The sequence below is a fragment of the Saccopteryx bilineata genome, chromosome 4 (assembly GCF_036850765.1).
Source record: "Saccopteryx bilineata isolate mSacBil1 chromosome 4, mSacBil1_pri_phased_curated, whole genome shotgun sequence".
In the NCBI taxonomy this organism is placed as follows: domain Eukaryota; kingdom Metazoa; phylum Chordata; class Mammalia; order Chiroptera; family Emballonuridae; genus Saccopteryx; species Saccopteryx bilineata.
Genome location: NC_089493.1, coordinates 159749899 through 159777725, shown reverse-complemented (window position 1 = coordinate 159777725; position 27827 = coordinate 159749899). Strand labels below are relative to the sequence as shown.

Below are 27827 nucleotides of genomic sequence, written 5' to 3'. Positions count from 1 at the left end.
ACATATATGTATATAAATGATGAACACCTCAACTATTCCTCATACTCTGAGGGTTTTCAAAATGTCTCCATAGCTCTGATTACTTCTTAAAATAGCAAAGAAACATTTATATTTTAATATAATAAAAATCAATTTAAACTTTTTTTTTTACTTTGTTGCCTGCTCTTCCAGTCCGTCCTGCTCTGTGCACATAATCTTCATAATGGTTGGGGCAGCTGTAATTCACTACAAGAATAAGGTGTTTCACATCTAGACCTCGGGCAGCAACAGAAGTGGCCACAAGAAGTTTGCAGGTCCCATTCTTAAAATCATTTATGATGCTATCTCTGTCATATTGGTCAATACCTGCAAGTAAATTACACATAAGAGTTGAAAAACTTTATGTTCAAATTAACTCCCCACTTCCTGACACTCAAGAGAAAGAAGTTAAACACAGAGTAAAGAACACATCCAACTTACACTGATCACACATTCAACAACTACAAAAGGAAAATAAAACACTAAGGAAATTGAATGGCAAGATCAAAGGCTGCTATTAACTCAATTATGAATCTTCTAGATCTACCCTTGATTGCCCCCTTTCTTGTATATAAAACAATTCCAGAAGCCAAATCTCAGAATCACTACCCTAAATTTATCTGGAAAGCAACAAAAGAAAAAGCAAGTATAGTCGGCCTATATTGACAGGATTCAGATCTTTCTCCTTCTGTTGGTTGTATAGAACCTTGCTATTCAGTTCTGTCCAAGGACCAGAAGCAGAATCGCATGGGAGCTTGTTAGAAATGCAGAATCTCAGATCCTACCCCAAATTAAATCAGAGCCTGCATTTTAAGAAGATATTTGAGTGATTACAAATGCATATTAATCTTTGAGGTGCACTGGTAAAATTTACCCAATGGGATATTTCTTAAACATGTTACCCAGAGAGACTCAGAATGAATGATAAAGCAGAGCATAAAATACCAAGATGTTCTATTACAAAATGCCCAGGCCATATATCTGATGATAGGATACCCAGGCACCTCTAGTAATCAGAGAAGTGAATAGGATAGAATCTCAAACTTGAAACTCATTTCTGTAGCAGGAAATACTCTAATAAAATTTTATACAAAATCTGGAGAGCAGAGAAAGCCCATGTGCAGGAGAGGAGAAGCAGCCAAGATGGTGGAATCCTGAAGGAGAAGCCAGTTTGTACAGAGTTTGTGCAGAGCAAAGGAGATGGGGAACAGAGGTGAATAAGGCTGGTGAGGCAGAAACCTTTGATTCTAGGAAACTTGGATAAGTCAGTGGCTTTGGGATCCCTGAATGGAAAGGGAAGTGTTTTCCCACTGTGTGTATTCTCTTGCCCGCCAGGTACAAAGCTAGGATTAAAGCTAATGTCCTACCAAAAAAAAAAAAAAAAAATACAAAATCTAATTTTAACATACACAGAATATTTAGCATGTATTTATTGTTAATTTATTACCTAAAATTTTAAATATATCTTCAAATATTAAATTAAAGAAAGTATTTGGTATTGATCAGTGTCACCCCATTAAATTTAATATTCTAAATTAAGGAAAAAAGTATTTGGAACTTATGTCAAAGAAACTAGACTCTAACACTGTACCCAAAAATCTCATAAGAAAAATGGAATTGATGTCAATGTAAATTTAACTTTATAATTTAAAGATATCAAATCTTTTACTTTAGCCTGAGGTATCCTGAATACAACCCAACTCTACATATTTGATTCCATTGAGTGAATATAAATACACTAAGTGAAGTATATGGGATGTCTGCCTAGCAACCATTAAGCATATTCTGTTTTTTTATTTTAGAGAGAGGAGGGAGAGGCAGAGGAAGAGAGGGAGGGGGAGGGGAAGGGGGAGAGGAGGAGAAGGGAAGAGGAAGAGAAGGGAAGGGGGAGGAGAGGAGAGGGGGGAGGGGGAGGGGGAAAGGGAGGGGAGGGGAGGGGGAGAGGGAGAGAGGGAAAGGAGGGGGAGAGAGAGAGAGGAGGAAAGAAGGGGGAGAGAGAGAGAGAGAGAGAGAAAGTAAGGGAAAAGAACAGAAAGCATCAATTCATAGTAGCTGCTTATTATATGTGCCTTGATCAGGCAAGCCCAGGGTTTCAAACCAGCGCCCTCAGCGTTCCAGGTAAACACTTTATCCACTGCGCCACCACAGGTCAGGAAGCATCTTCCTTTTTAACATAACTCCAGTTTTGTTCACGTATCCATCCAACACATGGTCACATGTATCAAACCAGCAATGAGCCTAATTCTCAGTATTCAGAGGTGAATTATGATTAGCTAAAAACCAGCCTGTCTTAAACTTTCTGTGCTCAGGCTGCCTCTGTACTCTGAAAATTAATGAGGATTAGACCCAGAGAGCTTTAGCTTATTACAGATCATCTCTATCAATCTTTATTTATTTATTTTCTACCAATTTTCAATGTATTAGGAACTAGAAAGAGGCCCTAGCCAGGTAGCTCAGTTGGCTCGAGTGTGTGTCATCCCGATACACCAGGGCTGCGGGTTCAATCCCCAGTCAGGGCACATACGAGAATCAACCAATGAATATATGAATAAGTGGAACAACAGACTGATCTCTCTCTGTCCCTCTCTCTCCCCCTTCCTCTCTAAAATTAATAAATAAAAATTAAGAAAAACAAGAAAACAGAACTGAGGAAATTTAAAAATACTTAACATTTTAAAATAATAAAGCAATTATATGTTAAAATAAAAATATTTTTATAAAAAATAACTTTCCCGAAGCAATAATTTATTAAGAGATGCATAGAATTGTTTTATAATTTTGCAAAATTTTTAAATGTCTGTCTTAAGAGAAAACAGGTGAAGTCTTACACCTTCTGTGTTCACTGTTTCATTATAACGTGCCATGCAGCCACTAGAAAACTACACACCCACGAGAGAATGAAAAAAGCAAGTAACGTGGTGGGGTTCTTATGGAAATACTCTTGACTTCACCAATACGCTGTCAGAAATCCTCAGGTAACCCAGGAAAACATTTTAAGAACTATTAATCAATCATTCATTCCCCTTGCCTATGAGTAGTTTGGGCGTAAGTGTGTGATATAATTCTGACCTATAAGATAAAAAAAAAAAATCTCCTCTGATATAAAAACCACATATTTCCAGCCCTGGCCGGTTGGCTCAGCGGTAGAGCGTCGGCCTAGCGTGCGGAGGACCCGGGTTCGATTCCCGGCCAGGGCACACAGGAGAAGCGCCCATTTGCTTCTCCACCCCTCCGCCGCGCTTTCCTCTCTGTCTCTCTCTTCCCCTCCCGCAGCCAAGGCTCCATTGGAGCAAAGATGGCCCGGGCGCTGGGGATGGCTCTGTGGCCTCTACCTCAGGCGCTAGAGTGGCTCTGGTCGCAACATGGCGACGCCCAGGATGGGCAGAGCATCGCCCCCTGCTGGGCAGAGCGTCGTCCCTGGTGGGCGTGCCGGGTGGATCCCGGTCGGGCGCATGCGGGAGTCTGTCTGACTGTCTCTCCCCGTTTCCAGCTTCAGAAAAATGAAAAAAAAAATAAATAAATAAAAATAAAAATAAAAAAAATAAAAACCACATATTTCCAAGTCTGCGGATAACAACTCCAAGTCCTGCACAATATACAGAAACCAACTACCGGAAGGCACCAGAGAGTGACTAAGAGCAGACAGAACCTGTAAAGGAGTTAACACGTGGAAGAATGTAGTAAAACTGATTGAGTTCACTAGATTTTATTTTATTTATTTATTTTAAACTTGGAGTGTGGGGGGAGCCTGGGCAGCCAGGTAGGGAAGTCAAAACCTGAAAAGAAATACATTCTTACTGACAAGAAGAAACAGATGAAAGAATTCAGGACAAACTCAGGACCAGAAAAGAGAGGGATAAACCCCAGAAGAACAGAGCAGCTACACTCAATTATGCATAAAAATGCTGCCCAAATATGACCTCTAAACTACATATTCATAAAACTGAATCCAAACAGCCCAGTTATGGCTAAAAAAAAAATTAATAGAGATTTCTGATGGAATATGGGTCCAACCAAGCTGATGCCCTGTTTAAAAAACAAAATTCCCACATATGTAAATTGTAATATATTTTACAATGATATTACAATGAAACTTTAAAATTTCAATTAAAGTTCTAACATGAACCATGAAAACCTCTAACTGACATAATACAATGAAAAAGAATATAATACGAATCAAACCCTGACCAGTTGGTTCAGCAGTAGAGCAACAGCCCCATGTGTGGAAGTCCCCAGTTCGATTCCCAGTTAGGGCACACAGGAGAAGCAACCATCTACTTCTCTATCCCACCCCTTTCCCTTCTCTCTTTCCCCCCCTCTCGCTCTCTCTCTTCCCCCCTCCCACAGCCATAACTGTGGGCACTGAGGATGGCTTCATGGCCTCTGTGCCTCAGGCACTAAAATAGCTTGATTGCTAAGCAATGGAACAACAGCCCCAATTGGGCAGAGCATTGTCCAGTAGGGGGCTTGCCAGGTAGAACCCAGTAGGGGTGTATGCAAGAGTCTGTCTCTCTGCCTACCACCTCTCACTTAATAAAATAAAAAGAATATACATGAATCAGAAAATTTTAATTTCACTTCCTCCTTAGTTGATGAATGGCTATGGAATTTGGTTAAACCAATGTACTGCCTTGTTTTATCTCAAAGATGGGAGTAATAATAATAGTGCTATTGTGAATAAAACTGTAACAGATGATATAAAATTTAGTTCTAAATTAAGTATACAAAATAAATATCATTCAGAACACACCAAAGTACTTGGCAAAGTATACTGCTCATAAAAATTAGGGGATATTTCAAAAATGAATATTAAGCAATAAAATATCCTCTAATTTTTGTGAACAGTAGATTTAACAGTTCATTAAACATTACCTCCATGAAGAGACATGCATGGATAAGATGCTCTCATTAAATCTTTCAGAAGACCATCAGCATGTTCCTGCTTATCCACAAATATGATGACAGATCCAGATTCTTGATAATGGCCCAGAAGCTCAAGTAACTTCAAGAATTTCTTTTCTTCTTCAATCACAATCTGAAAACACCAGATTGCATCAAGTTAATGGAATTAAAAACACAAATACATCTCTTGAACAAAAATACTCATTTTATTTGTGGCAGATGAATAAATCACAACACCTGGCTAAATCGTTAGGAAGAATTAGAAAAATCTTATCTGAATTAGAAACCAGTAAAACAAAAATAAAATTTGCAACTTTCAGAAAGTAAGAGGCTCACAAATGTGGGCAAAAGATTATCTGTTCTCTCTGCTTCTTAATTTCACATCCCATTAAGCAAAGAATAAGAGAGCTATGTAACACTTCTACCTACCAGCCTACCACTTCTGGTATGAGAAACTGCCAGAGCATCTTACAGTCAATTCCATGGAATAGCACATATTCAAGTATATCTAGTAAAGTATTAAAAGGATGCAGTTGCTGTGTACTATTTAATTTTAGAAGTGATCTGCCTATATCACACACAGTGATTCCAAAAGGATCACCCACTGCCTAATCATACAGGGAACTGGAGATTTCCTAAGGATTATACCCACCACTTGCTGCTCCACATCTGAGCAAACCACACTCCTGCCTCCAACCTGCACTTCAATGGGTTTACTCAGGATTCTGCGAGCCAAAGCCTCCATAGCTCTGGGGAAAGTAGCTGAAAACATAACTGTCTGTCGATCAGGACGGACATTATCCACAATGCGCATGACCTGGGAAAACATTATAAATTAATATAGTGAGTGTGGTCTCCAAAAATGATGATGTTAAAACCAATTAGAAGGAACTTTGACAGCATCCATTCAATGACTTCTAAACTTGTTACCTTAGAATACTACAACTGATTTTTCACCATAATTTTCTCCTCTCACTTTTGTCTCTCAAGAAATGACAATTCTTCAAGGTCGCTGGCTTGAGCAAAGGGTCACTCGCTCTGCTGTAACCTCTCACCCCCCTCATCAAAGCACATATGAGAAAACAATGAACTAAGGTGCTACAACAAAGAAATGATCCTTTTCATCTCTCTCCCTTCCTGTCTGTCTGTCCCTATCTGTCCCTCTCTCTGTCTCTGTCACACACACACAAAAAAAGAAAGAAAATTCTAGTCATCCACATGTTTAAGTAAAAAATCTAGGAGCTATTTTTCACGACCCCCTCTCTTACATATCACACATCAAATCCATCAACAAGTTCAGTATTCTCAATATTCAAAATAAATCTAGGATGCAACCATCTTCCATTTAATATCACTGGCTACCACCCCTGCTAGGTAGCTCAATTGTTAACAGAGTGTCATCCTGATATGCCAAGGTTCCATCCCTGGTCAAGGCAATAAAAGAATTAACCAATGAATGCATAAATAAGTAGAACAACAAATCAATGATTCTCTCTCTCTTCCTTCCTTTCTCTAAAATCAATCAATGATTTTTTTTTTTTTTAAATAACTGTTAACTGCCTGTGGTGGCACAATGAATAAAGCATTGACCTGGAACACTGAGGTAACTGGTTCAAAACCCCAGACTTGCCTGGTCAAGGCACACATGGGAGTTGATGCTTCCTGCTCCCCCCCCTTTTCTCTCTCTCTCTCTCTCTCTCTCTCTCCTCTCTAAAATGAATTTTAAAAAGAAAGAAAAGGGAGATTCCCACTTAAAAAAAAATCAGTTTATCACCTGACTGGTGGTGGCCCTGTGAATAGTGTGTCAACCTGAGACACTAAGGTCCCAGGTTCAAAACTCCAAGGTCACAGGCTTGAGCACAGGCTCATCCAACTTGAGCACAGGATCACAGACATGACCCCATGGTCGCTGGCTTGAAGCCCAAGGTTGCTGGTTTGAGCAAGGGATCACTCACTGGCTTGGCAGGAGTCCCCCCAACCCCCGGCAAGGAACATACGGAAAGCAATCAATTGCCCTGACCAGTTGGCTCTGTGGTAGAAAATTGGCCTGGCAAGTGTGAATGTCCAGGGTTCAATTCCAGGTCAGGGCACACAGGAGAAGTAACCACCTGCTTCTCCACCTTCCCTCTCCTCCCACTCCTGCAGCCATGGCTCCGTGGTTCCAGAGAATTGGCCCCAGTCACTGAGGATAGCTCCACAACCTCCGCCTCAGGTGCCAAAAATAGCTCTGAACAGAACAACAGCCTAGATGGGCAGAGCATTGACCTTAGGGGGCTTGCCAAGTGAATCCTGGTCCATGTGCATGTGGGGGTCCTGTCTCTATGCCTCCCCTCCTCTCACTAAATAAATTTTAAAAAAGAGAAAGCAACCAATGAACAACTAAGGTGCCACAATGATGAATTGGTGCTTTTCATCTCTCCCTTTGTCTGTCTGTCCCTTTCTGTCCCTCTGTCTCTCTCACTAAAAAAACAAAAATAAAAAATTACTACACAAACCACAAAAACACAGAAAATAAAACAGGAGATAATAGCAATGTTCTGATTAAGCAGTACCTGACTTAGCTGACCTAAGAAATCTAAATACCAAAATCAGAATGGACTAGATTTTCAAAAAGTGGTTTCCTCTTCTTCAGGAGGGTCCCTCTGTACCAGCTGATCATTGCATAAATCTGAATCAATTTAAGTCTTCTTTAATGCTTCCCAGTAAAGTTCCATTATATTCCCCAGATATATCTGAAATATCTTTTGTCAGGATTTTTTTATATGCCCTTGTAAAATACATTTTCTCTAACTTCCTAGGATGAGAAATGTAAGTAATTTTGCTTACTGACTTTGTATCCAGAAACTTGACTATTCTCTTATCAATTTTAATCATTTATCCATAGATTAGTTTGAGTCTTCTACAAAGGTAGTTGTAGCTCTACTTCTCAAAACACTTCTCATGTATTCATTGGTTGATTCTCGTATGTGCCCTGACTGGGGATTGAACCCGCAGCCCTGGTGTATCGGGATGACACACACTCGAGCCAACTGAGCTACCTAATCAGTTCTAGTATCAGTTCTAGTTTCTAATACATTGAAAATTGGTAGAAAATAAATAAATAAAGATTGATAGAGATGATCTGTAATAAGCTAAAGCTCTCTGGGTCTAATCCTCATTAATTTTCAGAGTACAGAGGCAGCCTGAGCACAGAAAGTTTAAGACAGGCTGGTTTTTTTTTTGTTTTTTTTTTCATTTTTTCATTTTTTCATTTTTCTGAAGCTGGAAACGGGGAGAGACAGTCAGACAGACTCCCGCATGCGCCCGACCGGGATCCCCCCGGCACGCCCACCAGGGGCGACGCTCTGCCCACCAGGGGGCGATGCTCTGCCCATCCTGGGCGTCGCCATATTGCGACCAGAGCCACTCTAGCGCCTGAGGCAGAGGCCACAGAGCCATCCCCAGCGCCCGGGCCATCTCTGCTCCAATGGAGCCTTGGCTGCGGGAGGGGAAGAGAGAGACAGAGAGGAAAGTGCGGCGGAGGGGTGGAGAAGCAAATGGGCGCTTCTCCTGTGTGCCCTGGCCGGGATTCGAACCCGGGTCCTCCGCACGCTAGGAAGACAGGCTGGTTTTTAGCTAATCATAATTCACCTCTGAATACTGAGAATTAGGCTCATTGCTGGTTTGATACATGTGACCATGTGTTGGATGGATACGTGAACAAAACTGGAGTTATGTTAAAAAGGAAGATGCTTCCTGACCTGTGGTGGCGCAGTGGATAAAGTGTTTACCTGGAACGCTGAGGGCGCTGGTTTGAAACCCTGGGCTTGCCTGATCAAGGCACATATAATAAGCAGCTACTATGAATTGATGCTTTCTGCTCCTTTCCCCTACTTTCTCTCTTTCTGCCTCTTTCCCTCTCTCTCCTCTCTGAAAATTGAATAAATAAAGTCTTTAAAAAATGATTTAAAAAAACCACTAAGGAATTTAATGATTACCTGTGGCTCAAAACCCATGTCAAACATTCTGTCTGCTTCATCTAAAACAACATATGTCACTCTTCGAAGATTTGTGACCCGACCTAAGATAAGGGGGGGAGAAAGACAAAAAAAAACAAACCTAAAAATCAGTCACAATTCATTTTATGGCTACCAAGAACATTAAAAAACTGTAAAGGGAACTAAAATGCCTGACTTAACCAGAGGGGTAAGTTAGGTATCTTTACACAGTGAAAAGAAATTTTGGTCTACAATGTCTTAATCTAATGGCAAATACTTTCTGACAATGGGTATATGAGGCCCTTTATTTTGTCAAACTCGTCTCTTGCATACCATCATAGGGCCTGAAGAACCTGTAAAATTCAGAAAACAGCCCTCTCCAAAACACATCATAAAACTAAGACTGAGATGAAGCATCGAGCCACATCAGCCATTATCTGACAGCATCACCTAGGAAAAAACATATTAGAGATTACAGCGTATGTGTGGAAAGCAAGTTCCAGAGCTAACTATTTCAGACGCAGAAAACCTCTCTTTATGTTACCTTATAACCTACTTCCATATAGTCAGAAACTCCTAATGGGCGTATCAAAACATTAATGAGAAGCTATGCAATACCATTAGGTAACTAACATATTATACAAAAAACAAATTCCAAATGTATTATTACATAGATACATTTTTAAATACAAAGATACAGACCCAATTTTATTAATTGCTCCCATTGATTTAAATAAATGTGACAGGCTTCTTAGCCAATGAAAATTAAATATATACAAGAGAAACCCTTTCAAAACAATTACCACAAGCACATCTATCAACTGTTGAATCAATCACCTAGCAAACAGTTATCAAATATAAACTATAAGGACAGGGAAAAAGGTCAAATTAATCAAGATGAATTTGAGGAGGAGACTTAATCAAAGCAACATCAAGAAAAAAACAAGGAATTATTTCATCAACAGTCAACCAAAAACACTTCATATGCTGGACAAGCACAATGACTTATCAAACAATTTTGATGTTATTTTGCTAACTTCATATAGAATCAGAATTAAACATATGCAGAAATTCAAACAGAATGCTATTAGAAACATGCACCGCTCGGCTTCTAATACTCTACTATATCTATAATAACTACTATAACCAAAACTCTGAAAGTATTTTCTTCAAAAAGTAGAAATGAGCCCAAATAAACCTTTTCTAATATTTAAGTATTCCACACTAACATTTGCAGCCCCAAGTAATTTTCCAAGGTTGGGAACAGCATTAAAGTACCTACCTTTGATGGGTTAAGTCTCGGAAGCCCAGTTCTATTAATCTTGAAGGGCCTTTCTCCACAGAAGTTAAATAATGTCAACAGTTTAGTAACAGTTTTGATAGGGAATAATTCAACAAAGCATAACGTTTGAGCTAAAAACATGCAATATTTACAAAAGATAAAAACTTCTTGAAGCTGCAATATCTTAATTTATCCAGTATTGTAAGAAAACACTAACACCTGTGAAGAGAATGTCTAAATATTACAATGAAAAAAAAAAAAAAGATATTCCCCACCCTTTTAAAAAGAAAGCCTAAACTTGGATTAAGAATCCATGCTGCCCTGGCCGGTTGGCTCAGTGGTAGAGCGTCGGCCCGGCGTGCAGAAGTCCCAGGTTCGATTCCCGGCCAGGGCACACAGGAGAAGCACCCATCTGCTTCTCCACCCCTCCCCCTCTCCTTCCTCTCTGTCTCTCTCTTCCCCTCCCACAGCCAAGGTTCCATTGGAGCAACGATGGCCCGGGCGCTGGGGATGGCTCCTTGGCCTCTGCCCCAGGCGCTGGAGTGGCTCTGGTTGCAACAGAGCGACGCCCTGGAGGGGCAGAGCATCGCCCCCTGGTGGGCAGAGCATCGCCCCCTGGTGGGTGTGACGGGTGGATCCCGGTCGGGCGCATGCGGAAGTCTGTCTGACTGTCTCTCCCCGTTTCCAGCTTCAGAAAAATACAAAAAAAAAAAAAGAAAAGAAAAAAGAATCCATGCTAAGGCCTGACCAGGCGGTAGCGCAGTGGATAGAGCGGCAGACTGGGATGCCAAGGGCCCAGGTTCGAGACCCCGAGGTGGCCAGCTTGAGCATGGGCTCATCTGGTTTGAGCAAAAGCTCACCAGCTTGGACCGAAGGTCACTGGCTCGAGCAAGGGGTTACTCGGTCTGCTGATAGGCCCGTGGTCAAGGCACATATGAGAAAGCAATCAATGAACAACTAAGGTGTTACAATGCGGAATGAAAAACTAATGATTGATGCTTCTCATCTCTCCATTCCTGTCTGTCTATCCCTCTCTCTGACTCTCTCTCTGTCTCTGTAAAAAAAAAAAAAAAAAAAAAAAGGATCCATGCTAAGATCCATGCTAAGGCCCTGGCCAGTTGGCTCGGTATGTGGCTATCCTGGGTTCAATTCCCAGTCAGAGCACACAGGGGAAGTGGCCATCTGCTTCTGCACTCCTCTCCTTTTCCCTTCTCCCTCCCCCACCTCTTCCTCTCCCACAGCCATGGCTCAGTTGGAGCAAGTTAACCCCCAGCTCCATGGCCTCCGCCTCAGCTAAAATAGCTCAGCTGCCGAGCAATAGAGCAATGGCCCCAGATGGGCAGAGCATCACCCCATAGGGAGCTTGCCTGGTGGATCCTGATTGGGGTGCATGTGGGAGTCTGTTTCTCTGCCTCCGTGCATCTCACTAAAAAAAGAAAAGGCCCTGGACAGTTGGCTCAGTGGTAGAGCATTGGCTCAGCATGTCAAAGTCCCAGGTTCGATTCTTGTCAGGGCACACAGAAGAAGCAACCATCTGCTTCTCCACCCCTCCCCTTCTCCTTTCTATGTCTCTCTCTTCCCCTCCTGCAACCAAGGTTCCATTGGAGCAGGGTTGGCCTGGGCGCTGAGGACACCTCCATGGTCTCCGCCTCACGTGCTAGAATGGCTCCGGTTGCAACAGAGCAACGCCCCCTCGTCGGCATGCCAGGTGGATCCTGGTTGGGTGCATGCGGAAGTCTGTCTACCTCCCCCCTTTTCACTTCAGGAAAAAAAAAAAAAGAATCCATACTAAATATACAGATCATATGGAGTTAGTCTTGAAAAGATATTTTCACTTAAATTGCAAAAATATTATGAATGCTTACAACAATAAGCTTGTTACAATACAAATTTTAAGATATTACAACTTTAAGAAGAAATGTAGAAACCCTTCAATGGTTTCTCGTGTCTGTTGTGGCTTAACAAAAATGTATAGAATTCAAAAAGAAGGAGAGAGAAAAAAAATACCCGACTTACCACTGTTAGCTGCTAACATGTCAATCATTCGACCAGGTGTACAAACAATAATTTCAGCACCTCTTTTCAGTTCAGCAATCTAATTTAAAAAAAAAAAAGAACTTTCATATTCTACCACTAATGCTTACTTAGAGACCTGAGAATACTTCCAGGGTCCTTGCACATCTCCATAAACAAAGTGAGATCTGATCAGGAGACTCTAAAGCTTCCTACTTACTGTATTTCCCCATGTGTAAGACGCACCTTTTCAAAAACTTTGGGGTCTAAAAACTGGGTGCGTCTTATACAGTGGTTGTAGGGTTTTTTACTTGCTTCTTTGTGCCTGCTTTGCGCTCACTGTTGAAGACAATGACTCGTCATCAGACACAAGATGAGGACAAGCTAATGGATGGGAGTTTTGACAGTGATGAGGAGTTGTATGAATTTTATGATGAATAAAACTTTTTTTTTAACAGAGACAGAGAGAGAGTCAGAGAGAGGGATAGACAGGGACAGACAGACAGAAACGGAGAGAGATGAGAAGCATCAATCATCAATTTTTCATTGCAACACCTTAGTTGTTCACTGATTGCTTTCTCATATGTGCATTGACTGTGGGCCTTCAGCAGACCAAGTAACCCCTTGCTCGAGCCAGTGACCTTGGGTCCACGCTGGTGAGCTTTGCTCGAATCAGAAGAGCCCACGCTCAAGCTGGCGACCTCGAGGTCTTGAACCTCCGCATCCCAGTCCGATGCTCTATCCACTGAGCCACCGCCTGGTCAGGCTGAATAAAACTTGAGTTCAGTAACTTTATGTAATATATTTTTTTCCCCAAATTTCGGGCCCCAAAATTAAGGTGTGTCTTCTACATGGGATCATCTTATACATGGGGAAATACAGTAACACACTGGACTGCCGAAGCACTACTAATGTGTAGTGGCAACACGACCACAGGACACTATAACTCTGAAATCATGTAAACCAGAGATTTTTACCAATTTTAATTTGACACAGTATCTCAAAACTAAGAAGGAACATGAGACAGCAGTAAATAAAGCAATAAGATCAAGATTTTTTTAAATGAAAGTTGTTTCCATTAAAGAATCGTGAAATCAATCAGCACAACCAACATTTGTTAAATGAAAATGAAAAATATTAGAATGTGTCAGACATCATAAAACCTTTCCTTGACTTCTATATAAATATGCTATGCACGCATGTACCAGGTTATTTTATTTTTTATATACAGTGGTACCTTGAGATACGAATAGACCAACATACGAATTTTTTAAGATACAAGCTGCGACTCGGTCTCTGTTTTTGTTCGAGATCCGTGCAAAATTCCAAGAGATGAGTCATGATTCGGGAAGCTGCCGCTAGTTGGCACGTTGGTGCACGAGTCCAGTATCAGCAGTTTGATATACGAGTTGACTGACTTATGAGCTCAGTTACAGAACGAATTAAATTCGTATCTCAAGGTACCACTGTATTTTTTAATTATTGATTTTATTTTTTAATGTTTATTTTATTGACTTTAAAGAGAGAAAGAGAGAGCAGGAGAGACACAGGAACCTCTGTTCCTGTATGCGCCCTGCCAGGGGATCAAACTGGCACCTTTGCACTGCAGGACAATGTTCCAAACAACTGAGCTATGGGGTCAGGTTATTTTGTAAATGAATTTCTTACTGTAGGCTATGATTAAAAAAAAAAAACAACTGGCAAAGATAAACTTAGAAAACCAAGATCAAATGTTTAAAATAGCATTGGGCCTGACCTGTGGTGGCACAGTGGATAAAATGTCAACCTGGAATGCTGAGGTTTGAAACCTTGGGCTTGCCTGGTCAAGGCACATATGAGAAGCAACTATTACAAGCTGATGCTTCCTGCTCTGCCCCCCCCCCACTTCTCTCTCTCTCTCTCTCTCTCTCTCCCCCCTCTCTTTAAAATCAATAATCCTTAAAAAATTAATTAAATTTAAATTGCACTGGGATAATAGAAGCAAATATTCCCTAAGTGTATTCTACAACCTGAAAATACAAGTCCTCAGAAAGGGTTTTGTGGTTAAATAAGTTCAGAAAAATAGTTTTAATTTAACCCATTTTTCTAGCTAGCATCACAATAATATCAGCGTATTAAAGACTGAGAAGTCTTTCGGGGAAAAAAACCTGTTTTAAGTTTGTATAACCCAACATTTCCAAAACTTTAAAATTTTTATTTTTATTAGCAAGAGAGAGAGAGAAAAAAAGAGAGTGTGATAGACAGGGAGAGAGATGAGAAGCATCAACTCATAGTTGTGGCACTTTAATTATTTATTGATTGCTTTCTTGTAGATGCCTTACTTGATTGGAGGGCTCCAGCTGAGGCAGTGACCTTGGACTCATCATGGGGTTATGTCTATGATACCACGCTCAAGCCAGTGACCCTGTGCTCAAGCCAGAGACCTCAGGGTTACGAACCTGGATCCTCCGCGTCCCAGGCCAAGGCTCTATCCACTATGCCAATGCTTGGCCAGGCCAAAACTTTTTTTTTTTTATTACTAAGTGAGAGGCAGGGAGGCAGAGACACAGACTTCCCAATGGACCCCGACTGGGATCTACCCAATTAGCCCCCCATGGGGCAATGCTCTGTCCATCTGGGGCCTCTTGCAACCGTGCTATTCCTGAGGCAAGGCCATGGTGCTCTAATGAGCCATGGCTGTGGAAGGGCTAGAGAGAGAGAGAGAGAGAGAGAGAGAGAAAGAGAGAGAGAGAGAGAGAGAGAGACAGGGGAAGGGTGGAGAAGAAGATGGTCACTTCTCCTACGTGCCCTGACTGGTAATTAAACCTGGGACATCCACACGCCAGGCTGATTCTCTATCACTGAGCAAAACGGCCAGGGCTACGCCAAAACATTTTTGACTATAGAAATACCCAGTTTTTTCCTTCTTCTAGTTAAAGCAAAATACCCAATGACTGTCATTTACTTATTATTTATTTACTGATTTGTGGGATGGAGGGGAGAAAGAGAAACACTGATTTGTTGTTCCACTACTTCACTTGGCAAACCACTAAGGTAGAAATCACCCTGAACATAAGCTAATTCAACTAAGATCACTGGGTCTATAATCTTCATAGATAAGGGTGCTTAACTCTTTCACAGACCAACATGAAATTCCTGGCTTGAAAAATACTGCCTTAGAGTTTAAAGAGGGAAAAAAAAAAATGCACCAGAGGGGGAGAGAGAGGGGAAGGGAGGGGGCGAATAGAAGGGAAAGGCACAGAGGTGCTCCCAGAGGGAGAGCACCTGTTCTATTTTATGCATTCCTTGCTTGTTTCTTTTATGTGCCCTTATCTGGTGTGAATCCCCAACCTTGCTATATCAGGAGGATGTTCTAACCAACTGAACTACCTGGCCAGGGCACGCATATCATTTTTAGAAAACACTTTGAGAAATGCCAAACTAAAGAGTGTTTAAATAATTCTTCCTGAAATCAATTAAGATTCAGTTGAAACTCTCATCATTAATGCATCCCACATATCGCTGCCTTTGACAGATGTCACATAAATTAGAGAAAATAAATGCTGTCCAGCAATCAGAAAGCTAGGTACTTGGACAAACTACATCTTTTAACCTAAAACTCTGATCAACTTACTAAACCTTTCCGAACATTTCCTTAAATACAAAATGGAAAAAATATCTGCCTTCCTTGAGTGAAGAAAGACAAGAAATGGAAAGGCTAAGATAAAAGGACTCAAAAGTCCAAAACATATACATAATTCATTCATGCTATTATTTTCACACCTCAATGCTTAAGATTTTTTTTAAGTAAGAAGAGGGAGACAGAGAGACAGACTCCTACATGCGTCCCAACAGGGATCCACCCAGCAACACATCTGGGGTGGATGCTCAAATCAACTGAGCTATCCTCAGCACCCAGGGCCAACACTCTATCCACTGAACCAACTGGCTAGGTCCTAATTTTGTTTTTTTAGTATTTATTTGTTTTAGAGTGAGAGGAAGGAAGAGGGGAGACAGGAACATCAATCTGTTCCTGTATGTGCCTTTACTGGGGATTGAACCAGCAATCTCCGTGTTTCAGGTCGATGCTTCAATCAACTGAGCTATCTGGCCAGGGCTCATTGCTTAAGATTTTAGAAGCAATCACTATACAACAAAACACCAACACAAAAAAATCACTTTTACATTATTAAATCATTCAATTTAAGGAAAAAAAATGAAAAAATTGTTCCTTTTGTAACTACCTGCTCACTGATTCCTGTTCCTCCATAAACACAGACCACTCGAAGTCCCAAGGTCTTCGAAAACTTCTTACATTCTTTAGTAATTTGTAAAGCCAGTTCCCGAGTCGGAGTCATGATGACAGCTGAAAAGATAAATATGTCAAAAGTCTAACCACGAAAATTCCTAAGAAGCTATACTTTAAAGTGTTAAAGGTAATAATCTCTACAATAAAGTTTAGGTCTCTTATTCTAATTTTTGTTTTGTTTTGTTTTATACACTTCTGAAAACCCTACTTCAAAAGCTTTATAACAGTAGAGATTGTAGTGAAAGATAATTTTAAGAAGATTTAAGAACATGCTATAGGAATAAATTAGATAAATGCCTCTTCAACCATCAAGAAAATACTTGGTTGAAAAGAATGCAAATCATTCTCAACTGCAAATCACAGAACAAAGATAATCAAGCAACTCACTGTGCTTCAGAGCCATTCCGCTGTTTCCAGAAACAACCTTGGTCTGAAGGGCACAGACAGGAGAAATACACTGTGCCCTAAATGTCTAAGAATGGAACTGCAAACACCCCTCAAAACCCTACGCAAATTTACAGAGAAGCTCTCGCCAAATGAATCAAGAAATCTGAATCTGAAGACCAAATGTTGAATGCAATGTTGGCACTATAGCCCTTCAAGGCCAAAAATATATATATATATTTCCCTACAATCCTTGATGTTGAGTTTATAAATCCGCTGATTCTGGGCTAAAAACAAACCTCAACATAAATAAACAGGTGTACGAGGAGTCTACCTGCCGAGTCAGAGTTTAAAAATTGATCTGTGCCAGGAGAGGCTGTTTTTGTACTTCTGAGATGTCACTCCAGAGCTCTGAAGATTCTCACTCCACCTGCTGGTAAGGCGAAATCAGCCCCAAAGTGCCAAATTTATAAAAGAAATGTACATAAAGATATCTTTATTGTTATAAGAACAATATATAAAGTATCAGGTCTTTCTGATTAACTGACAACAAAATTGTCTGAAAAAACACTTTAATGAAAAAAACTGTACCTATTGGCCCCTCTCCTTCTTCTAATGACCTCTGATCCATGATGTGTCTAAACATGGGCAACAGAAAAGCAATAGTCTTTCCGCTTCCGGTCTTAGCAATGCCAATCAAGTCTCGTCCAGACATGATAGCAGGAATCGCCTGAGTTTGTATTGGTGTGGGCTTTTCATAGCCATGCCTTAAAAAGCAAACCAAAGAAAGACAAAGTAAAAGTTGAGATCTCTGGCTCTTAGTATTCCAAAAGAATAAGGTTTTCCAAAATCTGGTATATCCATAGAATAAAATATTATTTGGTAAAAAGGAATAAAGTCCGGACACACTGTACATCATGCTTGAACTTTGAAAATATTATGCTAAATAGAAGAAGCCAGTCACAAAAGACAACACTGGTACATTGGCATTTATATGAAATGTCCAGAACAGACCAATCTATACAGACAATAAATTAGTTGTTGCCAAGGTGGAGGAGAAGGAAGAAAACTGACTACTAAGGATATAGATCTCTTTTGGGAATGATGAAAATGTTTAAAATTAGTAAATGGTACCAGACCTGTGGTGGCACAGTGAATAAAACATCAACCTGGAATGCTGATATCGCTGGTTTGAAATCCTGGGCTTGTTGTCTGGTCAAGGCACATACAACCCGCAATCAACGCACAACTGAAGTGAGGCAACTATGAATTAACACTTCTTGCTCCCCCCACCTCTGTAAAAATCAAAAAATAAAATCTTTATGAAAAAAATAAAATGAAATTAGTTAATGGTGAGGACGGTCCAACTTCATGAATACACTAAAGAATCACTAAATTGTACAATTTTAAGGGTAAAATTTTTATTATTTATAAATGTTAGAGAGGAGGAGAGAGAAAAAAGAGGAGAGTGAGACAGAGAGAGAGAGAGAGAGAGAGAGAGAGAAAGAGAGAGAGATAAGCATCAACTCATAGTTGCTTCACTTCAGTTGTTCACTGATTGCTTCTCTTATGTGCCCTGACCAGGCAAGCCCAGGGTTTCAAACCGAAGACCCCAGCATTCTGGGTCGATGTTCTATGCACTGTGCTTCCACAGGTCATGTAGTTAATTCTGTTATTATGTAAATTAGCTCAATGAAGTTGTTTAAGAAAAAACATGTTTCTCTATTAGAGTGAAAATACAACCAAGGGAGATATTTGTGTGAAAGGGCTCCTTTGGAGTAGCAAGATTTTGAAAAATGTGGACAACCACTAACCACTTACTTTTTAAGAGAATTTAAGATCTTCATGGAAATTCCACACTGGACCCAAGACTTAATTGGTTTGGGACAGCCTTTCCCCTTGACGGTAATGCCCTCCATTTCCAAACGAAAGACATTCACCTCTACAAAACAAAACCCAGATTTAAAACTCTTCATTATTGTTCTATTATTAGTTCCTTCACCTTTTCCATTAGACATGGTAAGATCAAGAAGCTTCAATTCTTTTTTTACTGTGAGCACAGATTATTCCACACACAAAAAAAAATACAGGACAAGCAATGAATAGCCCAGAGCAGAGGTCCCCAAACTTTTTACACAGGGGGCCAGTTCACTGTCCCTCACACCATTGGAGGGACAGACTACAAAAAAAAACTATAAACAAATCCCTATGCACACTGCACATATCTTATTTTAAAGTAAAAAACCAAAACGGGAACAAATACAGTATTTAAAATAAAGAACAAGTAAATTTAAATCAACAAACTGACCAGTATTCCAATGGGAACTATGGGCCTGCTTTTGGCTAACGAGATGGTCAATGTCTGGTTCCATATTTGTCACTGCTAGCCATAACAAGTGATATGACACGCGTTCAGAGCCATGACGTGTGCATCCCACGTCACCGGAAGTAGTACTGTATGTACGTGAGCGACGCTACAAACAGTACTCCAGGAGCAAAGGATGCATCCTCTCACTGACCACCAATGAAAGAGGTGCCCCTCCTGGAAGTGCGGCAGGGGCCAGATAAATGGCCTCAGGGGGCCGCAGTTTAGGGACCCCTGGCTCAGAGAGACAGGTAAAGCAATTACTGTTGCAATCAACTAAGGATGAAAAATAATCCATTTCTACAATTTGGCTTTTATTTTATTTTAAATTATAACAGCAATAAAAGAGCAATGGTTGACAAATAATATAATCATTCTCTTCTCCAATTAAAGAGTTGCTCAGATTATCCTTATTCTACCAATATTAGATTCACATTGGTTCCTGACTCCCTAATCCTAGAAGAAAAAGGCTAAACAATATATGTATTATTTTGCTAACTTCACATGAAGATTATTTTCAACACTCAAATTCTCAACTACATGAGCCAAAATACTTTTTGCTCATTTTTAAAAATATTTTCAAAACACACCGATTTCTCACAGCTTTAAATTTTTGCAAATGATTTCTCACCATCTGGTTTCCTCACTTCTCCAGGTAAATCAGGCAATTCCCCCTTCTCACATGTTCCCTCACAGGCCTATCCACATTCCTCCCGGACGAAGAGAAGTGTGTCCTCTCCTCTTCCCACAATAACCAATGTCTGAATAAAACAATTTTACCCTCTTGAGACATTTTTGCCAGTTCTGGAACTTCAACATAAAAGTTTTTTCTGAATGGTTCATATTCAATCTTCCCATGATCTACTGGTTCTAGAAGCTTCCTCTGTTTTGTCTGATAGCCTGTGAGGGCCGTCTGAAGATCAACTTCTTCCTCTTCTGAAGAATACTAAAGTTAAAAAAAAATTTAGGTCAAAAGTTAAACCCATTTCTATTTTTTCCTTATGGCTAACAATATTCCTAGCTTTAAAAATTCTCTTCTCCTAGCTCTGGCCAGTTAGCTCAGTTGGTTAGGGCGTTGTCCTGATTTTCAGAGGTTGCCAGTTCAATCCCTGGTCAAAGCACATACAGGAACAAATTGATGTTCCTGTCTCTCTCTCCCCCCCTCCTTTCCACTGTCTCTAAAATCAATCAATCAACCAATCAATTAATAAAAAATCCTCTTCTAGAAAATACTTTTATTTAATTTCTAAACTTTTCAATTTAATTTCTCTTTTCCCTTATAGAAAGTTGTATAACAATATAGAACTAAAATAATTGCTGGCTTCAATAAAATTTTACTAAAGTTTTCTTTTTCTTTTTTTGCAACAGAGACCGAGAGTCAGATGATAGGGACAGACAGGAAGAGAGAGAGATGAGAAGTATCAATTCTTCGTTGCGGCTCCTTAGTTGTTCATTGATTGCTTTCTCATACATGCCTCAATGGGGGGGGGGCTACAGCAGACTAAGTGACCCCTTGCTCGAGCCAGTGACCTTGGGCTCAAGCTGGTGAGCAAACCTGGGTCCTCTGCAAACCAGTCCAACTCTCTATCCACTGTGCAACCGCCTAGTCAGGCAAGTTTTGCTACAGTTTTCTAATAAATCTTTTTTTCCCCCCAAGTGAGAGGAAAAGAGATACAGAGACAGACTCCCACATGTGTCCTGACCAGGATCCACCTGGCAACTCCCATCTGGGGCTGATGCTTGGTCCATCTTAGGCCATGCTCACAACTGAACTATTATATGGGCACCTGAGGCGGAGGCCAGGGCCCATATAAATCTTAACAATGTACATTAATAGGAAGAAATTTCTTCCTCTCACTTTATTTCTTCTCTGTTCTACAGCAGAGGTGACTTGATAAAGTGCAAGACAATCAAAAAGTAAGGTGACAGCCCTGGCCGGTTGGCACAGTGGTAGAGCATCGGCCTGGTGTGCAGGAGTCCCGGGTTCAATTCCTGGCCAGGGCACACAGTAGAGGTGCCCATCTGCTTCTCTACCCCTCCCCCTCTCCTTCCTCTCTGTCTCCTTGTTCCCTTCCCGCAGCCAAGGCTCCACTGGAGCAAAGTTGGCCCAGGCACTGAGGATGGCTCCATGGCCTCTGCCTCAGGCGCTAGAATAGCTCTGGTTGCAACAGAGTGATGCCCCGGATGGGCGGAGCATCGCCCCCTGGTGGGCGTGTCGGGTGGATCTAGGTCGGGCGCATGCGGGAGTCTGTCTGACTGCCTCCCCGTTTCCAACTTCAGAAAAATGCAAAAAAAAAAAAAAAAGGACACACACACACACAAAAGACACACACAAAAAAAGTAAGGTGACAGCAAGAGGTAAAGGATGTCAGAATGTTCTACCAACTGGATTTTAGCTATAACACTTAAAAGTGGCAAGATCTCCTAGTAACAATTTACATAACTGAAAGGCACATTTCCATCAATGATTTTAGTAAATACTTCTAGGGCAGTATCAGGAACAGAGACAAAATTAATGAAGAATTACCTCCATGGCATCCTGGTCATTCTCCATCAGTTCCCCTTTCTTCTTATCAGAATCTATGACTGCTTTTTTGGTTGTCACAACAGTGACAACTTTTGTGACCGTTGGCCCAGACTTCTAAGTTAAAAAATATAAAATATTTTGCAAACTTGAAATAAAAATTACATGCCAACTGAAACACAATAACTGTCATAATTTACCATTCAAATTTACTTAGTTATTAGCAGCAACTTAATGTAAAGACAAAAAAGTAGTCTCCTTTTTTAAATTTTATAATGCAAAACATTATATTGTATTTTAGAATTCATTAATACAGGTGGGCAAAAGTAGGTTTATGGTTATCAGCACGCAAAACACAAGTTAATAAAGCTATTGTAATAATCATAACCCATGCCATTTCCATATGAACTGTAAACCTACTTTAGCCCACCTGTATATATGTACTTTACTGTATAATGTGTAATTTTATATAATATTATGCAATATAATTTATTTTAAAAGCACTGTTAAATGGTTCTTTTCACTCATTTGACAAGAAAGCAGTTATGGCACTCAGGATAATTCAATAAATAAAACAGGTAAAGGTCACTGTTCCTGAGGAGATTTTATTTTAGAAAAGGGACAAGTAATAAACATAAAAAAATAAATTTGTCGCCCTGGCCGGTTGGCTCAGCGGTAGAGCGTCGGCCTAGCGTGCGGAGGACCTGGGTTCGATTCCCGGCCAGGGCACATAGGAGAAGCGCCCATTTGCTTCTCCACCCCTCTGCCGCGCTTTCCCTCTCTGTCTCTCTCTTCCCCTCCCGCAGCCAAGGCTCCATTGGAGCAAAGATGGCCCGGGCGCTGGGGATGGCTCTGTGGCCTCTGCCCCAGGCGCTAGAGTGGCTCTGGTCGCAACATGGCGACGCCCAGGATGGGCAGAGCATCGCCCCCTGGTGGGCAGAGCGTCGCCCCTGGTGGGCGTGCCGGGTGGATCCCGGTCGGGCGCATGCGGGAGTCTGTCTGACTGTCTCTCCCTGTTTCCAGCTTCAGAAAAATGAAAAAAATAAAAAAATAAATAAATAAATAAATTTGTCAAAAGGTAATAAATGCTATTTAAGAACAAAAAACAGACTCAGGTAATGGGGACAGGAGAGTGCAAAGCAAACACGTTGGAGAGCCGCCTGCAAAAGCAGCAAGTGCGCAAAGGCACCAAGGGGAGGACGAAAGTGAGGATGGTCAGTGCTTCTGAAACAAACACAGATAAAATTCACTAGGATTCCTAGTACTTAGAAAAGTATTGGCATTTCTGATGGCAGAGGAAACAAAAACATTATAAAGTCATTCAAGTCAGCAGTAGATCAACGCAACAATGAAATCAAGTTATCCAACTAGAAATAAATATCTTTAAAAATAAAACAAAATTCCATACCTTTTCATTTCCCCCACCACCTTTTACACTTCTCATGTTAAACTTTTTTACTTCCTCTTTCACTTCTTCCATGTAAGCATCTAATGGATCTAACTCCTCACCCTCCACTTCACTTCCTTCCTTTTCTGCTTCCGCAGGATCTTCTTCATCATCTAAAATATGAGAATATGCTTTCTTCATCCATGTCTTTCAAAAGGAAATACGTCACAATCAGGCCACCCCCCCCACTCTGACCTTTACTCTCACCACCCAAATACATATATTAGTCTGAATAATGATAAAAGAAAATTATAATAAGCTACAAATTATGAAAGAGGAAAAAAATATTATGCCAAAAATTTCCACTACTAGGAACCAAACTAAAAACTCTGATAAATATGCTTAATTATCATATTTTGCTTTTAAATACCTTTCTTTAAAGCACTAAAAAAAAATAATAACATTCTCTCTCTTCTTTTTTTTTATGCACTGACCATGGATCGAAAATAATTACACATTCATTTTTTTTTCTTTTAGAGAGAGTGAGTGAGAGACAGACAGGAAGGGAGAAAGAGATGAGAAGCATCAACTGGTAGTTGCAGCACCTTAGTTGTTCATTGATTGCTTCTCATATGTGCCCTGACCAGGGGTCTCCAGCTGAGCAAATAACCTTGGGCTTTAAAGTAGTGACCTTTAAGCTCAAGCCAGCAACCTCGGGATCACATCTATGATTCCACGCTCAAGCCAGTGACCCTGTGCTCCAGCTGGTGAGCCCACACTCAAGCCATGACCTCAGGGTTTCGAACCTGGGTCTTCTGCATTCCAGACTGATACTCAATCCACTGTGCCACCACCTGCTCACGCTAACACATTCTTTATTGCTAAGGCTAATACATTCTTAACTCAAGATAATGTAATTGTTTGTAACATAATCTCCACTTTAAGATATGACCCATTTATTTAAACTATTCTACGGGCCCGAACAGGTGGTGGCGCAGTGGATAGAGCATCGGACTAGGATGCAGAAGGACCCAGGTTCGAGACCCCGAGGTCGCCGGCTTGAGCAAAAAAAAAAAGCTCACCAGCCTGGACCCAAGCTGGCTCCAGCAAGGGGTTACTCGGTCTGCTGAAAGCCTGCAGTCAAGGCACATATGAGAAAGCAATCAATGAACAACTAAGAAGTCGCAAGGCGCAATGAAAAACTAATGATTGATGCTTCTCATCTCTCTCCGTTCCTGTCTGTCTGTCTCTATCTCTGACTCTGTAAAAAAAAAAAAGAAAAAAAAAATCTCTCTGCACGCCTAGCCCAAATTAATAAAATGTTCTTTAAAAAAAAATAAGCCCTGGCCGGTTGGCTCAGTGGTAGAGCGTCAGCCTAGCGTGCGGAGGACCCGGGTTCGATTCCCCGGCCAGGGCAAACAGGAGAAGCACCCATTTGCTTCTCCACCCCTCCGCTGCACTTTCCTCTCTGTCTCTCTCTTCCCCTCCCGCAGCCAGGGCTCCATTGGAGCAAAGATGGCCCGGGCGCTGGGGATGGCTCTGTGGCCTCTGCCTCAGGCGCTATGGTGGCTCTGGTCGCAACAGGGCGACGCCCAGGATGGGCAGAGCATCGCCCCCTGGTGGGCAGAGCTTCGCCCCATGGTGGGCGTGCCGGGTGGATCCCGGTCGGGCGCATGCGGGAGTCTGTCTGACTGTCTCTCCCTGTTTCCAGCTTCAGAAAAATGAAAAAAATTAAAAAATAAAAAATAAATAAAAAAAATAAAAATAAAAATAAAAAAACTATTCTACGGAACTTTGAGAGAAAATGAAAAATTCATAAGGCAGGCCTGACCTGTGGTGGCACAGTGGATAAAGCCTCAACCTGGAAACACTTGAGGTTGCCGGTTCAAAACCCTGGCTTGGGGCCCTGGCCGGTTGGCTCAGCGGTAGAGCGTCGGCCTGGCGTGCGGGGGACCCGGGTTCAATTCCCGGCCAGGGCACATAGGAGAAACGCCCATTTGCTTCTCCACCCCCACCCCCTCCTTCCTCTCTGTCTCTCTCTTCCCCTCCCGCAGCCAAGGCTCCATTGGAGCAAAGATGGCCCGGACGCTGGGGATGGCTCCTTGGCCTCTGCCCCAGGCGCTAGAGTGGCTCTGGTCTCGGCAGAGCGACACCCCGGAGGGGCAGAGCGTCGCCCCTGGTGGGCATGCTGGGTGGATCCCGGTCAGGCACATGCGAGAGTCTGTCTGTCTCTCCCCATTTCCAGTTTCAGAAAAATACAAAAAAAAAACGAAAAAAAAAACAAAACTAAAAAGCTATTTTACTGCAATCAGTGATCCTTAATAAACACCACTTGACAGTTTTAAATTTAACTGAAATATTAAAAGGAGTAATTAAAACTTCCATAGGAATCTAGCAATTCCAGTTCTAGGTGTATACCCAAAAAAACTGAAAGCAGACACAGAGGTACTTGCAAGTCAAAAAATCACAGCAGCCTAACCAGGTGGTGGCGCAGTGGATAGATCATCAGACTGGGATGCAGAGGACTCAGGTTCAAAACCCCAGTTTTGACTGTGGGTTCATCTGGTCTGAGCAAGGCTCACCAGCTTGAGCCCAAGGTCGCTGGCTTGAGCAAGGGGTCACTTGCTCTGCTGTAGCCCCCCAGTCACGGCACATACGAGAAAGCAATCAATGAACAACTAAGGTGTTGCAATGAAGAACTGATGCTTCTCATCTCTCTCCTTTCTGTCTGTCTGTCCCTATCTGTCCCCCTTCTGTCTGTCTGTCACACACACAAAAAAAACCCACAGCAATATTATTCAAAATAGCCAAAAGGTGGGAACAGCCCACACATCTAACAACACAAAACAGGTAAACAAAATGTGGTGTACATATATAACAGAGTATTATTAATCCATAAAAAGGAATGGAATTCTGATACATGCTATAACATGTGTGACCCTTAAGGACCTTATGTTAAGTTAAATATGCCAGTCACACAAGGACAAATATTATATGATTCTACTGTTACAAGGTACCTAGAATAGGCGAATTCACAGAGGCACAAGGCAGAATAGAAGTTACCAGGGATGGCAGTGAGGGGAAGAAGGGAAATTATTGTTAATGGGTCCAGTTTGTTTGGGATGAAGAAAAAGTCCTGTAAATGGACAGTGGTGACAGTCCATTACATTATGTATAAGTACACTGCATTATGTACTTTTTCCACAATAAAAAAACGGACTTGGCCTGACCTGTGGTGGCGCAGTGGATAAAGCGTCGACCTGGAAATGCTGAGGTCGCCGGTTCGAAACCCTGGGCTTGCCTGGTCAAGGCACATATGGGAGTTGATGCTTCCAGCTCCTCCCCCCTTCTCTCTCTGTGTCTCTCCTCTCTCTCTCTCTCTCTCTCTCCCCCTCTCCTCTCTAAAATGAATAAATAAATAAAAATTAAAAAAAAACAAGCTATAAATAAATTCTTAAAAAAAAAAAAAAAAAAAAGCCTGACCTGTGGTGGCGCAGTGGATAAAGTGTCGACCTGGAAATGCTGAGGTCGCCGGTTCAAAACCCTGGGCTTGCCTGGTCAAGGCACATATGGGAGTTGATGCTTCCAGCTCCTCCCCCCTTCTCTCTCTCTGTCTCTCCTCTCTCTCTCTCTCTCTCTCCCCCCCTCTCCTCTCTAAAATGAATAAATAAATAAAAAAATTAAAAAAAAAATACAGCTGAAACAGTTCTTTTTAAATAAATAAATAAATAAATAAATAAAAAAACAAAAAAAAAACACGGACTTGCCTGACCGGGCGGTGGCACAGTGGACAGAGCATCGGACTGGGATGTGGAAGACCCAGGTTCGAGACCCTGAAGTTGCCAGCTTGAACCCACGGTCGCTGGCTCGAGCAAGGGGTTACTTGGTCTGCTGAAGGCCCACAGTCAAGGCACGTATGAGAAGGCAATCAATGAACAAAAAAGGTGTTGCAATGCGCAATGAAAAACTAATGATTGATGCTTCTCATCTCTCCGTCCCTGTCTATCCCTCTCTCTGACTCACTCTGTCTCTGTAAAAAAAAACAAACACAAAAACAAAACAAAACAAAACAAAAAAAAGGCCTTGCCTGACCAGGAGGTGGCGCAGTAGATGGAGCATCAGACTGGGATGCGGAGGATCCAGGTTCGAGACCCCGAGGTTGCTAGCTTGAGCGTGGGTTCATCTGGTTTGAGCAAAGCTCACCAGCTTGGACCCAAGGTTGCTGGCTCGAGCAAGGGGTTGCTCGGTCTGCTGTAGCCCTCTCCCCCACTCCGTCAAGGCACATATGAGAAAGCAATCAATGAACAACTAAGGTGTCGCAACGAAAAATTGATGATTGATGCTTCTCATCTCTCTCCGTTCCTGTCTGTCTGTCCCTATCTATCCCTCTCTCTGGCTCTGTATAAAAAATAGTAATAATAATTAAAAAAAATAATAAATGTAAAAAAAAAATGGCCTTAAAAATACCAGTAAGGCCTGACCTGTGGTGGTACAGTGGACAGAGCATTGACCTGGAATGCTGAGTTCCCCAGTTCAAAACCCTGGGCTTGCCTGGTCAAGGCACATACAAGTTGATACTTCTCTCTCTTCCCTCCTCCCGCCCCCCGTTTTATTCCCTCTCTAAAATCAATAAATGAAATCATTGAAAAAAATTGTTTTTAAATGCCCGTAAAGACTGTTACTTGTA

General features: G+C 41.5%; 1 protein-coding gene across 3 annotated transcripts in view; it reads right to left on the bottom strand.

The window, feature by feature from the left end:
- The window catches only part of DDX46 (DEAD-box helicase 46), a 69653-nt gene that overhangs the window by 22093 nt on the left and 19733 nt on the right, over positions 1-27827 (bottom strand). For 2 of the 3 annotated variants that reach the window (XM_066272498.1, XM_066272497.1), the window contains exons 6-16: positions 23162-23313; positions 21757-21870; positions 20010-20175; positions 18686-18806; positions 17456-17631; positions 16416-16537; positions 12196-12274; positions 8898-8980; positions 5573-5737; positions 4891-5053; positions 152-345 (exon numbers count right to left, since the gene is read on the bottom strand). In XM_066272498.1, the coding sequence (XP_066128595.1) occupies positions 152-345; positions 4891-5053; positions 5573-5737; positions 8898-8980; positions 12196-12274; positions 16416-16537; positions 17456-17631; positions 18686-18806; positions 20010-20175; positions 21757-21870; positions 23162-23313 (1535 nt within the window). The remainder of the gene's footprint in view (positions 1-151; positions 346-4890; positions 5054-5572; positions 5738-8897; positions 8981-12195; positions 12275-16415; positions 16538-17455; positions 17632-18685; positions 18807-20009; positions 20176-21756; positions 21871-23161; positions 23314-27827) is intronic. The other variant, XM_066272499.1, reaches the window with a different exon arrangement.